General features: G+C 35.2%; 2 protein-coding genes across 2 annotated transcripts in view; one reads left to right on the forward strand and one right to left on the reverse strand.

The window, feature by feature from the left end:
- The window catches only part of LOC137495978 (uncharacterized), a 108662-nt gene that overhangs the window by 54572 nt on the left and 40102 nt on the right, over positions 1 to 13988 (reverse strand). The gene's annotated exons all lie outside the window — the stretch shown is intronic.
- The window catches only part of adgre15 (adhesion G protein-coupled receptor E15), a 31794-nt gene that overhangs the window by 223 nt on the left and 17583 nt on the right, over positions 1 to 13988 (forward strand). The window contains exons 2-7 of the mRNA XM_021477530.3: positions 289 to 372; positions 483 to 521; positions 2348 to 2404; positions 10889 to 11263; positions 11643 to 11699; positions 12862 to 13233. Coding sequence (XP_021333205.2) covers positions 342 to 372; positions 483 to 521; positions 2348 to 2404; positions 10889 to 11263; positions 11643 to 11699; positions 12862 to 13233 — 931 coding nt within the window. The 5' untranslated portion in view covers positions 289 to 341. The remainder of the gene's footprint in view (positions 1 to 288; positions 373 to 482; positions 522 to 2347; positions 2405 to 10888; positions 11264 to 11642; positions 11700 to 12861; positions 13234 to 13988) is intronic.

A 13988-nucleotide genomic window follows, 5' to 3' on the forward strand; every position in this document is an offset into this window, starting at 1 on the left:
TAATTTGGGCTTAGACCAGGTCAGGACTGTTTAATTTAAATTTAAAAATGTTTTGTTTCTGTGAGAAATTGGCTCAGGGTTGGGGCAGAGGGACAGAGTTTACAGTGTGTGCAGTATAAAAACATTTATGCAAGTAGAACTCCTACGGGGATTGTAAAACCTACTTGTCTGTGTGAAAAAAATTTAAAACAAACCTTTATTTATTTATTTATTTATTTTTTGTATGTTTGGTGATTGGTTTTGCATTATAGCCAGTCCTAATTAAATTTTTTTCTCTGAACTGTGAAGGAAACTCCTTTTCTGGACTGATTAGTGGATAAAAAGAAACACATCTGTCATAGATGACAATGACCGACATAATTCTGCATAAAAGTAAGATTGTTTCTTATCACTCTGCTGAGTTTATATAATGAATGAAGATTTCACATTGTCAAACTGCAGTACAAATCACTACAGAATCATTTGTGTTTTTCATATTTCAGGGTTTCTAAAAGCACCGAGTACCATCTCTGTCATAATGCGTACGTATAACATTTTCATGCATGTTGATCGATCTCACACACACGTTTACTATTTAAATGCAGTAAAATTTTCTATGTGATGCATGAATAAGTGTCTTTGAGTCAGAGCTACAGTAACACAATCTGTATTTGCTTTGGACATAAGTCACTTGGAGAAAATATTTAAATGAAACTCATTGTAACTGCTTTGAAAGCTCAAGTGTATCAGTGGCTCATTTATTTGCATTGATAAAAGTACAACTTTAGTGTGTTGGTGATTTGTGAAAAGCAAACACTCAACTACTTAAAGGGAACCTATTATGCAAAAGTCTGTTTTATAAGGCAAGTAAACAGTTGTGTGGCAGCAGTGTGTGAATAAGCAGCTTCTACTGGTAAACATATATTAATTTTTTATAATCAGACTTGATAAAAACAGTCTGCAGAAACACTTTGATTGACATTCTCCCTTTGTACGTGTCATCAGAGGGGGAAGCCCCGCCCATTAGTGACCATCTTTCCCTCATTAGCATAGTATGTCAGTCTTGTTTTTAAATCTGCCACTATGCTGACTCACAGGCATTTGTGGCTCCGCCTTCTTTTGAAGAGAGCACAATCTCATTTGAATTTACGTGAAGTTTATTTATAAAATAATTTCGAGAGGATCACATGCTTATAGCCGCTTTTCCACTATTGTGCTGAATACTGTTTTTTATGCTGAATCGTTCCATTTCGTGCCAAACCGGGCAGGACAGGATACGGTCAAAGAGCTTAGAATGACCGAAAGGCTGCACTCAATAGAATGTTCCAGTGCAACAGCAGCGCCCAGCAACAGCCCCGGATTCCACCTGTTTGGAGTTAAAGCGGTCGGATCTCCATTGGGTCCTATTGCTGTCGCAATGGCAAGCAGCTGCTTTATTTATCTATTTAAAAAGCGCATTAAAGCTGAGATACAATCTGACAGATGACAATGAAGCACTTTCTATCACAATCATCAGCACTTTTAATAGTTTATTTTACAGACTTATAATATGCTGTTGTTCTGTTGGAATTTTCATTCCAAAGTGGCTGCCGTGCCATCTAGCGGCTGTTTCCCAAATTACGCTGGAGTTTCGCCTCTTGGTAATTCTAAGCTCTTTGATACGGTTTAATTTTCCACTGTTGTGCTGCAATAAATCTCTTTGGTTTTGGTTTAAATCCTTTGGTTTTCCTTTGTATAGCTACCCAATCTAGCCAACACCAATCACCAACAATCTATCTCAATACAACGTTTAACTTTTTATTTAAAAAAGTAATTTTCACTCTATTTAACGTAATGCTTTAATTATTTTCCTTACAATCACATTTGTTTAAAAGTGCTCCATGTATTTACTGCTGAGGACACCAACCTGAACCGATTGTTGTGCATAGATTTATATTATTATACTTTTTAAATCCTTTAAAATATTTGGAAAAAAAATTTATGGTGGAAAAAAAGTGTATGGATACAAATACAGAAATGATGGTTTTACACAATATTTAAAATATTTTACGAAGAAATATCTAAAATATTCTATATTTACTATTCATTGTTTATTATTGTATTATTAAATACGATTTTTTTCTTGATAAGGCAAATAAAAATCTTTTCCATCTGGGCCATTTGAAAAATTGCAATCATAATGGTCTTAAAAATATTTTTAAGTTTTAAAATTTACTTGGTGAAATTTGCTGAAACCCTGTTGTAGAATAGAGAGGAAATTCCATAATAGGGTGAGAAAAGATGATGAGAAATATTTGCATGAGCTGTTAAATAAAAGCCTGAATGTCTATTCACTTAATGGTAACCTTTTTAATTTAATTTTTTTCAGAAGATTCCACACTTATCTTGGCCTTTCTAATGGTTACACCAGTGATGAGCACGGCTGGTAATGTACTATACTGTTGTCTGCTGTGTTTTAACTGAATAGAGATGTAATGCTCCACTGCTTTATCTTGTTTTTCTCAATAATTCCTGCTGTTTCAGTAACTCTGATTGACAGTTTTCTGAGCACCTCATGTCTGATCCCTCCATTACTGACACAATGAATATTGTCTATATTTAAATATTGAATACCGTCATTATTGTGCAATCATTGGTTAGTTGTTGAGGCAGAGCACAGTGTCAGGATTACAGGAGTTTAGACTTCTAGTAGTAGCAAAATAATTATTAATAGTTAAAAAAAGAAATTGTTACCATTAGGAAATAAGTGTATTTAGAATTTCAGCTTATAATATATATCTGTAATTATCTTAATTGTATTAGCGTCTTATAACTTGAATATAATATGTATAATAGGAAAGACATTATACTGTATAATAATACTGTAAATGAATAATTGTTCTTCATCTAAAGCCTGTGCATATCTACAAGAACAAGTATATGGGGAACACTTAATTATATATTTTATATTTTTAAAGTATGAATATCTTTTTTTAAAGTGATTTTCTAATAAGCTGATATTTTATTAGACATAAATAGATATTCTTGCTACAACATTTTTTTGGTAAATGTTCTTTTTGACAGCCACCCAGAGGATATTCATTAAATATTTTTGTCTTTTTAACCATTTCTCTGGTATATATTCACTAAATAAAATCAATGTGCATCACAGATTTAAAGATATCTTGAAACAGAGAAGTCCCAAAAAAGGTGATAATGATTTGCATTAGGGATGTGCACATCAATGCTCGAGTATCGATATATTGATACTTAGAAGCTTCTAATTTGGTATTGATATATTTTAAGTATCAATATTTCAACTATATTTTTAATATTTTCTGAATACCTGGGGTCCGTTCTTCGTACCTCGCTTAAATGATCTAAGATGATTTGGCAGATCCTGGATCTTTTAATCTTGATAACTGATCTCTCGCTAATTTGGTTCTTCAAACAAGTTCGCGAATCAGATTATAATGTCTGAATAAACTGATCTGAGATCGCTGCGTGTGTTGTGAAGGACAGATCTATCGATCCTAGAAATCATGATCAGCAATGCCATGATTGGCTGACGGCACAGCAGCGTAATGACATCATCTGATTAATATTCAATTATTCATGTGAGCAAAATTACATCAAATTAGCAGTAAACCGTTTGTTAAATATGACACGCAAGAACTTTCCACATTTGTTGTGAGCTGCAGGCTTTACACTTTCATGTGTCAAGAGTATTCATCATGTGTTTCAGTGCATATCAATGTATTTAGTTCCACATTTAGAAAAGATTTTCTTTATTATAGTAGCCGTTTTTTAATCGGTGTAAACAATAACTGGATGTTTACAAAAGCATTTTGATATTGGTAAAGGCATCTGCAACTTTCGTGAAGCATCAAATCACTATTAACTATCAAAACATGTTTACGACTGCATAAATGTATTATTTATTTTTTTATGTTGTACATTTCTATTATCATACACAAATTGTACTAAAGCAATCTAAAAAGTTCATATCAATAAGTTTTCTCTTTGCACCACGAGGTGGCAGTCTTTGTACTTTCATTTTGAGGGTGCAGATTGCATACGTTTTATTAATATGTATAACTTTATTTATTTTATTAATAACTATAAATTTATATATATATATATATATATATATATATATATATATATATATATATATATATATATATATATATATATATATATATATATTAAAAATATTTACTATTTTCCCAAGTGTATATAACTACTACTGTAAGAAAATATCAGAATTCGGTTAATACTTTACATATTTTCTTAGCTTGAACTGAGCCGATCTAATCCTGTTTATATGAATTGAACCTGCTCCTGATCAGGTTTGAGCAAGCAGAACTGTTGCTATGACAACAACTCTCGGATCAGCTTTGAAGAACGAAACGATCCTGGATCGTGTCAAATCATCAATATCCAAATCCAGCTAACTGAGTAATCCACGTACGAAGAACAGACCCCTGAATGTTTTAGCGCTGTGACGCTATGTATACAAGACGTTACACCAATCAATCTGCGGCGGAATGTCACGTGAGCGATCCTGTGCCTTTTAGATAACTTGCGTACTCAACACACGCAAGTCACACACTTCTGCATTATGGAATGACACGATGGCAAAGAGGTAATGCAGCGTGTTATCTTGCTTATTAGCTGAAAAGCATTGCACAAGCAATATTTGTGATTAAAAAAAAGTCGTACACAGCAACAATACAAGCAAAACTAGGGTGCTTTCACACCTGTGAATCGATTCAGTTGTTCCGAAACAGAGATTACAATTGTTAGATTGTTGCTCTTTGCTCTTGAAGCGGTTCGCTTTCACACTGCAAAGTTTCTAATCGGTCCAAAAGAGCTAAAACAAGTCACGTGCGAGTAAACTCTGCTCACATTGGTCAGAGTGTCAGGGTTTATTTTGCAGCGTCCCGCTAAGCTGTCAGGAGAGGTGGTGGTTTGGTGGTGATTGACAGGGTGCGCGCGCGCGACGTGTCTGAGGAGAGACACGGTAGGGAGGGGTAAGAAGGGTGCGCTACGATGCCTATTTGAGGACCGGGAGAGAGACGCGAGATTACCGGGAGATCATCACTCGTTTGCGGGCATCCGGAGTCTCGCGAAACTTCCCGCCGTACTCATAATTCTCTCTTCATATAGCCGTAAGCCTATTACATATCCATAAAACACTGTGATATAACCGCGCTCGGATCGGATCGCTTTCTCACTGCAATCGAACCGCTCCAGTGTTCGTTTCAATCGAGCCGAGACCACCTCATTCAAGCGATCTTGGAGCGATTACTTTGGCGCGGAACAGAGCGCAATTGCCCTGTTCACATATGCCAAACGAACCGCGCTAACTGGGCAAACGAGATACGTTCCGAAACAAAAGTGTAGGTGTGAAAGCACCCTTATAAAGAAGCGGAACAAAAACAAGATGCCCAGTGTACCTCTGCTTAGTCTCCCTCTGTCTGACAAAAGACATTATAGGAGAGTTTTAAAGGAAGCAAAACTCTCTTTCTCTCTCACTTTTGGCTAATTCCTTGGGAATTTCACCCAAAGAATTAATACACACACCACCTATATAAAAGGCACGCACAAGTTCGTTCCACCAATTAGAATCAGAGACCTTGGCCACAGTACAAAAATAATCTCTTTATTAACAAGCCTTAAGTAAAAACATGATTAAACCAATATTGCAACGTTGACATTGTGGTTCGTAAAATTACAAATTGTGCTCCAGAGCCAGAGCTCACCAGCCAGGGAAGGTGACCAAGCTGCACTTCATGCAGTGAAACCACTGCACTCACTGTGTAAAGGGCACATCCACATACAAAGATACTACACACTGCGAGAAAAATCCTAAAAATCGCCAATAAAATTAGCCTTCCTTCCTGGGAGCTCAGGCCCGGTTACAAGCAGACAAGTCAATTGGACAAATGCCCTGTTTAAAAAAAAAAAAAAAAAAAAAACAGAAACAAGTTTACACGAAAAAGAAATTATAAAAATGAACAAAAATTTACGCATTAGATATATATTTACAAATGAGGAACAACTCAATTAAATCCCACCTTAAACAAAAAGAAACAAAGTTCAATCTTTAACCAAAATTAATTACTAAAGGAAAATAAACCAAACATCAATAATGAAGAAAATAGAGCCCCAGTAAATCTTTACAAAAAAAAAAAAAAAAGATAAAGCTGGTGGATTAAGTCAAAATAACGAAAATAAACAAACAAATCCAACCAGGGGTCCGTTCTTCGTACGTGGATTACTCAGTTAGCTGGATTTGGATATTGACGATTTGACACGATCCAGGATCGTTTCGTTCTTCAAAGCTGATCCGAGAGTTGTTGTCATGGCAACAGTTCTGCTAGGTCAAACCTGATCGGGAGCAGGTTTAATTCATATAAACAGGATTAGATCGGCTTAGTTCAAGCAAAGATAATACAGAAAGTATTTACCGAATTCTGATATTTTCTTACAGTAGTAGTTATATACACTTGGGAAAATAATACATAATTTTTAAATATATATATATATATAAAGTTATAGTCATTAATAAAATAAATAAAGTTATACATATTAATAAAACGTATGCAATCTGCACCCTCGAAATGAAAGTACAAAGACTGCCATCTGGTGCAAAGAGAAAACTTATTGAAATGAACTTTTTAGATCGCTTTAGAACAAATTGTGTATAATAGAAATGCACAATATTTGATTTTTTTAAGCAATAATACATTTATGCAGTCATAAACATGTTTTGATAGTTAATATGCCAGTGATTTGCTTCACAAAAGTTGCAGACACCTTTACCAATATCAAAATGCTTTTGTAAACAACCAGTTATTCTTTAAACACCGATTAAAAAACGGCTACATTAATAAAGAAAATCTTTTCTAAATGTAGAACTAAATGCATTGATTTGCATTGAAATGCATGATGAATACTCTTGTCTTGACAAATGAAAGTGTAAAGCCTGCAGCTCACAACAAATGTGGAAAGTTCTTGCGTGTCATATTTAACAAACCATTTACTGCTAATTTGATGTAATTTTGCTCACATGGATAATTGAATATTAATCAGATGATGTCATTACGCTGCTATGCCGTCAGCCAATCGTTGCATTGCTGATCATGATTTCGAGGATCGATAGATCTGTCCTTCATAACACACGCAGCGATCTCAGATCAGTTTATCCAGACATTCTAATCTGATTCGCGAACTTGTTTGAAGAACCAAATTAGCGAGAGATCAGTTATCAAGATTAAAAGATCCAGGATCTGCCAAATCATCTTAGATCATTTAAGCGAGGTATGAAGAACGGACCCCAGGGGCCTGTTTCAGAAAGCAGGTTAAGTGAAAACTCAGAGTATTTTAACCCTGAAATGAGAGAAACTCTGGGTTTTCCGTTTCAAAATGGTAAGTTTGTTAAACTCGAGAAATCGGGGTAAGTCAAACCTGTTTCTGAAAGAGAGGTAACTTTAACTCAGAGTCAGTAACCGTGGTAACTTACTCTGTGAATCTAACCTGGTCCAGAGCAGGTTTTATTCTCTAAACTCTGAGTTTCTGTCAGTCTCCTCCCCTTTTTTAAAGATGAAGCGTATTTTTCGCCTTAGCCTTACGTTTCCAGCCACCTATTTTAGAGCTCATTTTGGAGATGCCCATAAAAACGATTAATGGAAACGTCATAATTCGCTTAACTTTTGAAAATACGCATAATAAAACATGTGCATGACTGAGTAGGTTAAACTTTTATTTGATAAGAAAAGATGTGCATAAACTACGAAGTGCACTTAACAAATTACAGTATGTACATTAAAAAAAGTTTTGTTAGAGATGATGATGAAAATTGAGTGAATGGACAAACCAGCAGACTGAGCACACTGTAGAACATCTTAAATGTTGTTTTTGGTCATTCTAAAATGCCTGAACTGTTTCAGTATTATTGAATATTATTAATTACCTCCGAGCGTCTGGACTTGGGGAGTCTCAGCATCTGGCTTCAAACGCCCCCACGTGTTCATTGCATGTCAGCATTGTCTTGTGTCTCTGAGGCGCAAGTACATTTGTTAAATAAATAATTAATTGACGCAGCTTCTTCTACCGCAGTAAATTCTGTTTTTACTGTTAATATTTGCCGCAAGTTAATCAGGAAGTGACGATTTTGTTCTCTTTGACTCATTGTATAAAAACGCTGCTTTATTCGCATCTTTTAGGCGTTATTCCAGTTTTGCACAAATTTATGTAATATATTTGGATGGAAACATAGCTATTGCCTACATTTTTGTCACACACAGAACAAAGTCACTTACGAGGCTTGTCCTTTTTCATAAATAATTAGCTTAACCTTTGACATGTACTGTTACTAGATTAATGGGATTATTATTCTTTTTAAAAATTATTTTTAGTTCTGCTTACCTTCTAAATGTTATCAACCTCTATCACTTGATTAATAAAAAGGCAGACACACAAGTGCACTTTTTAATCTATTAAAACTGATCAACGTGTATAAAAGTTTAGAAAAAAGTTTAAACGTCACACATTATATTACTTATTTTATTATATTTAAATATTTAAATACTTTAAATTAAAAATTACGCATTAACTTGAGCAGCTGTTTTTCCAGGCTGTCTCTGTTTCACTGATGGTTGCTTCTTTTTAAATATATACGCTCATATTTGCTGTAATTTTGCATGAGCAGATCAAGTTCAGCTGGAGAAAGAAATGCTGATCTCTTTTTTTTAAGATGTTGCCATGGTCACTCATAATATCTGCGCTCCATTGATAATGCCTTTTTATAGTCACGGTGTGCGCGCTTAACTCTGAGTTGGTCTACTCGAAGTTGATTGACCCAACTCAGATCAGCTATTCTGAAATCGAAAACTCAGAGTTTTTAATCTCTCGGTAAATCAACTCAGAGTTCAAGTTTAAACTCCGAGTTGTTTGAACCTCCTTACTGAAACAGGCCCCAGAACTACAGGAGGATCTTACTTCATAGAAAATGTATACAATCAACTGAACCAAATAGGGGAAATAGGACTCAACAAACTCAAGAAAACAGAAATTAAAATTAAGGGAACAGGAAAACAGGACAGCACTGTAGCCGCAATTAAATGCAGAACGCCCGACTACTTTTCAAAGTAGTCGTGTCAGATGTTGTCACACTGCATGACTATCTGGGCTTGCGTTTCGTCGCTGCTTTGTTTACACTGCAAGATGGATCGGTGACAGGGACATTCACATTGCATGACTTTACTATAGGAAGAATCGCAGACAACTTCGTCCAAACTACGTCTCACAGCCAAAAACACGTCGTATATCTTTTGTTATTAACTACATAATGAGAAAGAAGCCTTTAATGGGGTAGAACATGTACATGTTTGCACACCTGGGTTTAAAGGGAATTAGCCATTTCTCCTCAACGTTGATAATAAACTCATTTCTTTCTGTATGAAACGTCAAACAGACACGGTTGCTCCTGAGTCCTGTCAAACCTCCACTAGTTTTTCCTCCATTTCGTGGGTCCAAATAAACCGAAAATGAGCGCTTTTACCTTCTCCCCCAGCCTACCGCTGGCCTGCAGCAGGTATACACACACACACACACACACAAGTGAAAGCTGCTCTCTTATTGGCTGTAGCCGATCGCTGGTGTTATTTTCAGTCAAAACTCAATTCACACGGCATGATTTGAATCGCCGACAGCTCCAGATATTCAGCACGCCAAACATCTCACAGGCATCGGCGACTCATCGGCGATTCTCTCAGATCGTGTCTTTGATAGTTCATACTGTGTGATTGTCACTCATGTGCACGAGCAGCGATTTGCCTGTGATTTCTCAAAACCTGTCGGCGAGGCAAAATCGGGGCTAAAATCACGCAGTCTGAACTAGGCATCACTCTAGCCTTGGCAATCACAGCAAAAAACTTTAGGCAAAGCAATATCCAACCAGATCAGACTTTCCAGTGCCCTCGGCAGGTGCGGAAAATGACGGAAGCGTCGCAGCTCATCAGGTGACACATTCCAAGTAGCAAATGTTTTCCTCCACAGTCCAAAGACATGCGGTACAGGTGAATTGGGTAGGCTAAATTGTCCGTAGTGTATAAGTGTGTGTGTGTGAATGTGTGTGTGGATGTTTCCCAGAAATGGGTTGCGGCTGAAAGGGCATCAGCTGCGTAAAAAATTGCTGGAGAAGTTGGCGGTTCATTCCCCTGTGGCGACCCCGGATTAATAAAGGGTCTAAGCTGACAATAAAATTAATTATATATATATATACACACACACACATAGTGAACACAGCAAATACTAGTATAGTATTATAATATATAGTATAATAATCAAATACAAATAAACTAATAAATCAGAATAAAAAATCATCTCTCTTTTTCTTTCTCATCACCATTAGGTGAATAAATATAAGTGTGTGTGTGTGTGTGTGTGTGTGTGTGTGTGTGTGTGTGTGTGTGTGTGTGTGTGTGTGTGTGTATCTGTGCAGTGTGTATGTATATTTACATGTAATGATTTTTTAAATTAGCAATACTTAAAAAATTACATTATCATTTTATATAATAAGTGGTATCGGTATCATAAAAAATTTAACAAAAACTATCGGTATCATATCAAATAAAAAAACTAGTATCGCCCATTCCTAATTTGCATTTTGGTATTAACACTTTAAATATTGCATTCACACTGGTATTAAAATAACCCTGTAAGTGCATTATAAAGAATAATAGAAATATAGACAAATTACAGAAATAAATATTTTGTTGAGCTTTATTAATTGTGAATTATTAAACTGAACAATTGGGAATTGTTAAATGTCTTAAGCTGTTCTTCAGGATGGATTTTATTATTATAAAAATTATAATTATGCTAATTTCTTTTTTTAAATATGCATGTGTTTTAACAGCTAATCTGACTGACCCCTGCTACAACTACACTGTGCTGAGTGACTCATGGAGATCCGTCAATAATACAAATAACGGCTACTGTGACAACTCAGTCTCCTGGAGCGGCTGGTATCGGCTCTTCATTAATGGTCTGAGTGCTCATATCCCAGACACATGTGTTGCAGTGTTTAGATGTGGCACTAGTTACCCACTGTGGATTCGTGGTGGACACCCAACAGTACAGGATGGAGTCGTCACTCGAGATGTCTGTGGTAACACTGGTGGTTTCTGCTGCTATTACGGCTCTTATCCTATTGGAGTCAAAGCCTGTCCAGGAGATTATTATGTCTATGAGCTGCGCAGTCCAACTTTCTGTAACTCAGCCTACTGTGCAGGTAATTATATTCACATTATTTCAGTTTATGATTGGATGCAGCCATTTTAAAGTTGAAAGATTATGTAGTTGGCCAGTTAGTGCACTTGTTAGAAGCACACACGGACATTATATATTAACATCTGACATTTGTGTTAAATACAAAATTAAATATACATTTATAATGAAGTTTTTTCATGTATAGAGACTTTATTATCTCCTCATGCAGAATCTTTAACCAGCATCTGTGAAGCATCATATAAAGCCGGAATAATGAATGTTATAATCTTTTGTGCCACTGAATAGGTTTACATGTACATTATAAACTCAAATATCAAGTGTTTTCAACACCTTCATGAACTTTTATCTGTTCATAATGTTTTATTGATGTACATTTTCAGATGTTGGCAGTGTTATCATCAGCTCTACAGCCGCCACACCGGTGATCATCACACCTGGTAAAGAAACACTGCTGGCTTTGGCTTTGATATTGACAATAATGTTGTTTTAATGTTGTTCATGAGATCAGTGAAGTCCACACATCAGCTACAGATGAACAATAAGAAAAGATGGACAGGAGTGTTCAGTCATTAGCAGTTGTGTTGTGATATCTGGCTGTTTTTTATTTAACGGTTAACCCAGCTGTAAATTTGAGCTCATTCTGAAATGTATTTGGGAACTGCATATTACACACTAAGAGTAAATCAGTGAATGGTGAATCAGCCAGTGTGGCCTGACAGTGCACATACTGGATATTAACAATAGTTCAGTAATAACTGTCAGATTAGCACACTGTAAGAGATCAGTATGTTGAAAAAAATGTGAACATTATTCAGAATCATTCCTTTAAGTACAGATATTCACTGTTACCATAAAACACAAACTGATTAAACTGATGCACATTAAAAATGCAGGCAAAACACCTGTGAAAAATCTAAACTAAAACTTTAACACATTATTAATATTAACACAATTCATTGTGCCTTTTTTTACAAACCTTTCTCAGTAACTTTGATCTATGTTTGTTTATAATTTTTGTTTTTACAAGTAAATAGATTCATAAATATGCAGTTGTTTAAGAAATATGACTTAAATAATGTGCTATTGTATTTAAAAATAGAAAAGATTTTGTATTGATAATTTACTGTATTGTATTTTATGTTTCTTGACTGTTATAAATACATCTATATTAGTCATATATTATATTTCCACTGATGGTCAGATCAGTGCTCATAGTGTGTTTAAATTGTAAATGAGTGTAAAATATAGAAATGCTGCTTCAGTAAGAGTCTGATGATGAGCTGCTGTGAGGGAAAAACCTTCATCCTCTCTGTAATGAAGAGACCTGATGATGTTTCAGTCAGAGATCAGACAGAGCTGATTCGCTAGATTAAAAAAACACATGTGACTGGATAATGAGGAAAATGATTTAAACTAATTTAAACTCAAACACTGCATAAAACAGATATAAGGTGATTTACAAATATATGACAGTGCAAATGCAGGAGATATCAAATGTGTGATTAATGTAAATGAGCTTATGCATCAGGAATTTATATTTAGAGAACATTTATATTAAGACTGATTTCATTCTGTTAATTATGATTTATTTTTCTGCAGATCCCTGCTACACCTACACTGTGCTGGACGATCCATGGAGAGCCGACAGCAGTCAGCCATCAAAGCCAGTGACCAAGTGTGACACTTCAGTCTCCTGGAGTGGCTGGTATCGGCTCTTCATTAACGGTCTAAACGCTCATATCCCAGACACATGTGTTGAGCAGTATAGTTGTGGCACTGAAATCGCACTGTGGATTCATGGTGGACACCCAACAGTAGAGGATGGAGTCGTCACTCGAGATGTCTGCGGTTATGCTGGTGGTTACTGCTGCTTTTACGGCTCTTTTCCTATTCGAGTCAAAGCCTGTCCAAGAAATTATTATATCTATGAGCTGCTTAGACCATATTTCTGTACTTCAGCCTACTGTGCAGGTAATTCTATTCACATCAGTTCTTTTTTATAATATTCGTGTCTCTGGTTATTTGTCTATTATTAAGGATGAAGAATTGATTATCAGCATTTTCTTCAGTTTTCAGATGATGAACGTGGTTAGTTGGTCATTATTGACACATCACTGATCAGCAGCAAACACTGACATTATATTATTTGAATAAATTCTGTATATATATATATATATATATAGTGAGAAAAGATTCATCTCATCAGCATCTTTAACAAGTGAAGTTTTATTTTAATAATACTAATATATGTTTTTAAATGAGTGATTTGTTAGACTAAGCACTGTTACAGTACATAAACATTTCAGCCAAATAATGTCTTTAATTTATACTGAACAAACTCAAAATCTCAAATCTTTATATTATTTAAATTCATTTCTTTATTGGTATGTTGTGCTGTTCAGACATGAAGAACTAAAACTGACTTGATCATTTTGAATTATTTAGTAGATTTTCTAGAGTCCTACAGTATTTCAATTTTTCACCTTTAGAAAAATAAAATGAGTAAAAACTTAAATAAGTAGTTTTATGCATTATAAATTACTGCTAAGTGTCAGAATTCTGCCACTATATTCTTGTTAATTCTTGTTTTTAGGGATGCACTGATACCACTTTTTTTACAAACTGATACAAGTACGAGTATTTTAAGTTGTGTACTCGTGAAATCTTTTAACAGAAGGCTGTTCCAAGCCAAACATATACACACACATTGTTTATAACCCTGCGAA

The sequence above is a fragment of the Danio rerio genome, chromosome 1 (genome assembly GCF_049306965.1).
Source record: "Danio rerio strain Tuebingen ecotype United States chromosome 1, GRCz12tu, whole genome shotgun sequence".
NCBI lineage: Eukaryota > Metazoa > Chordata > Actinopteri > Cypriniformes > Danionidae > Danio > Danio rerio.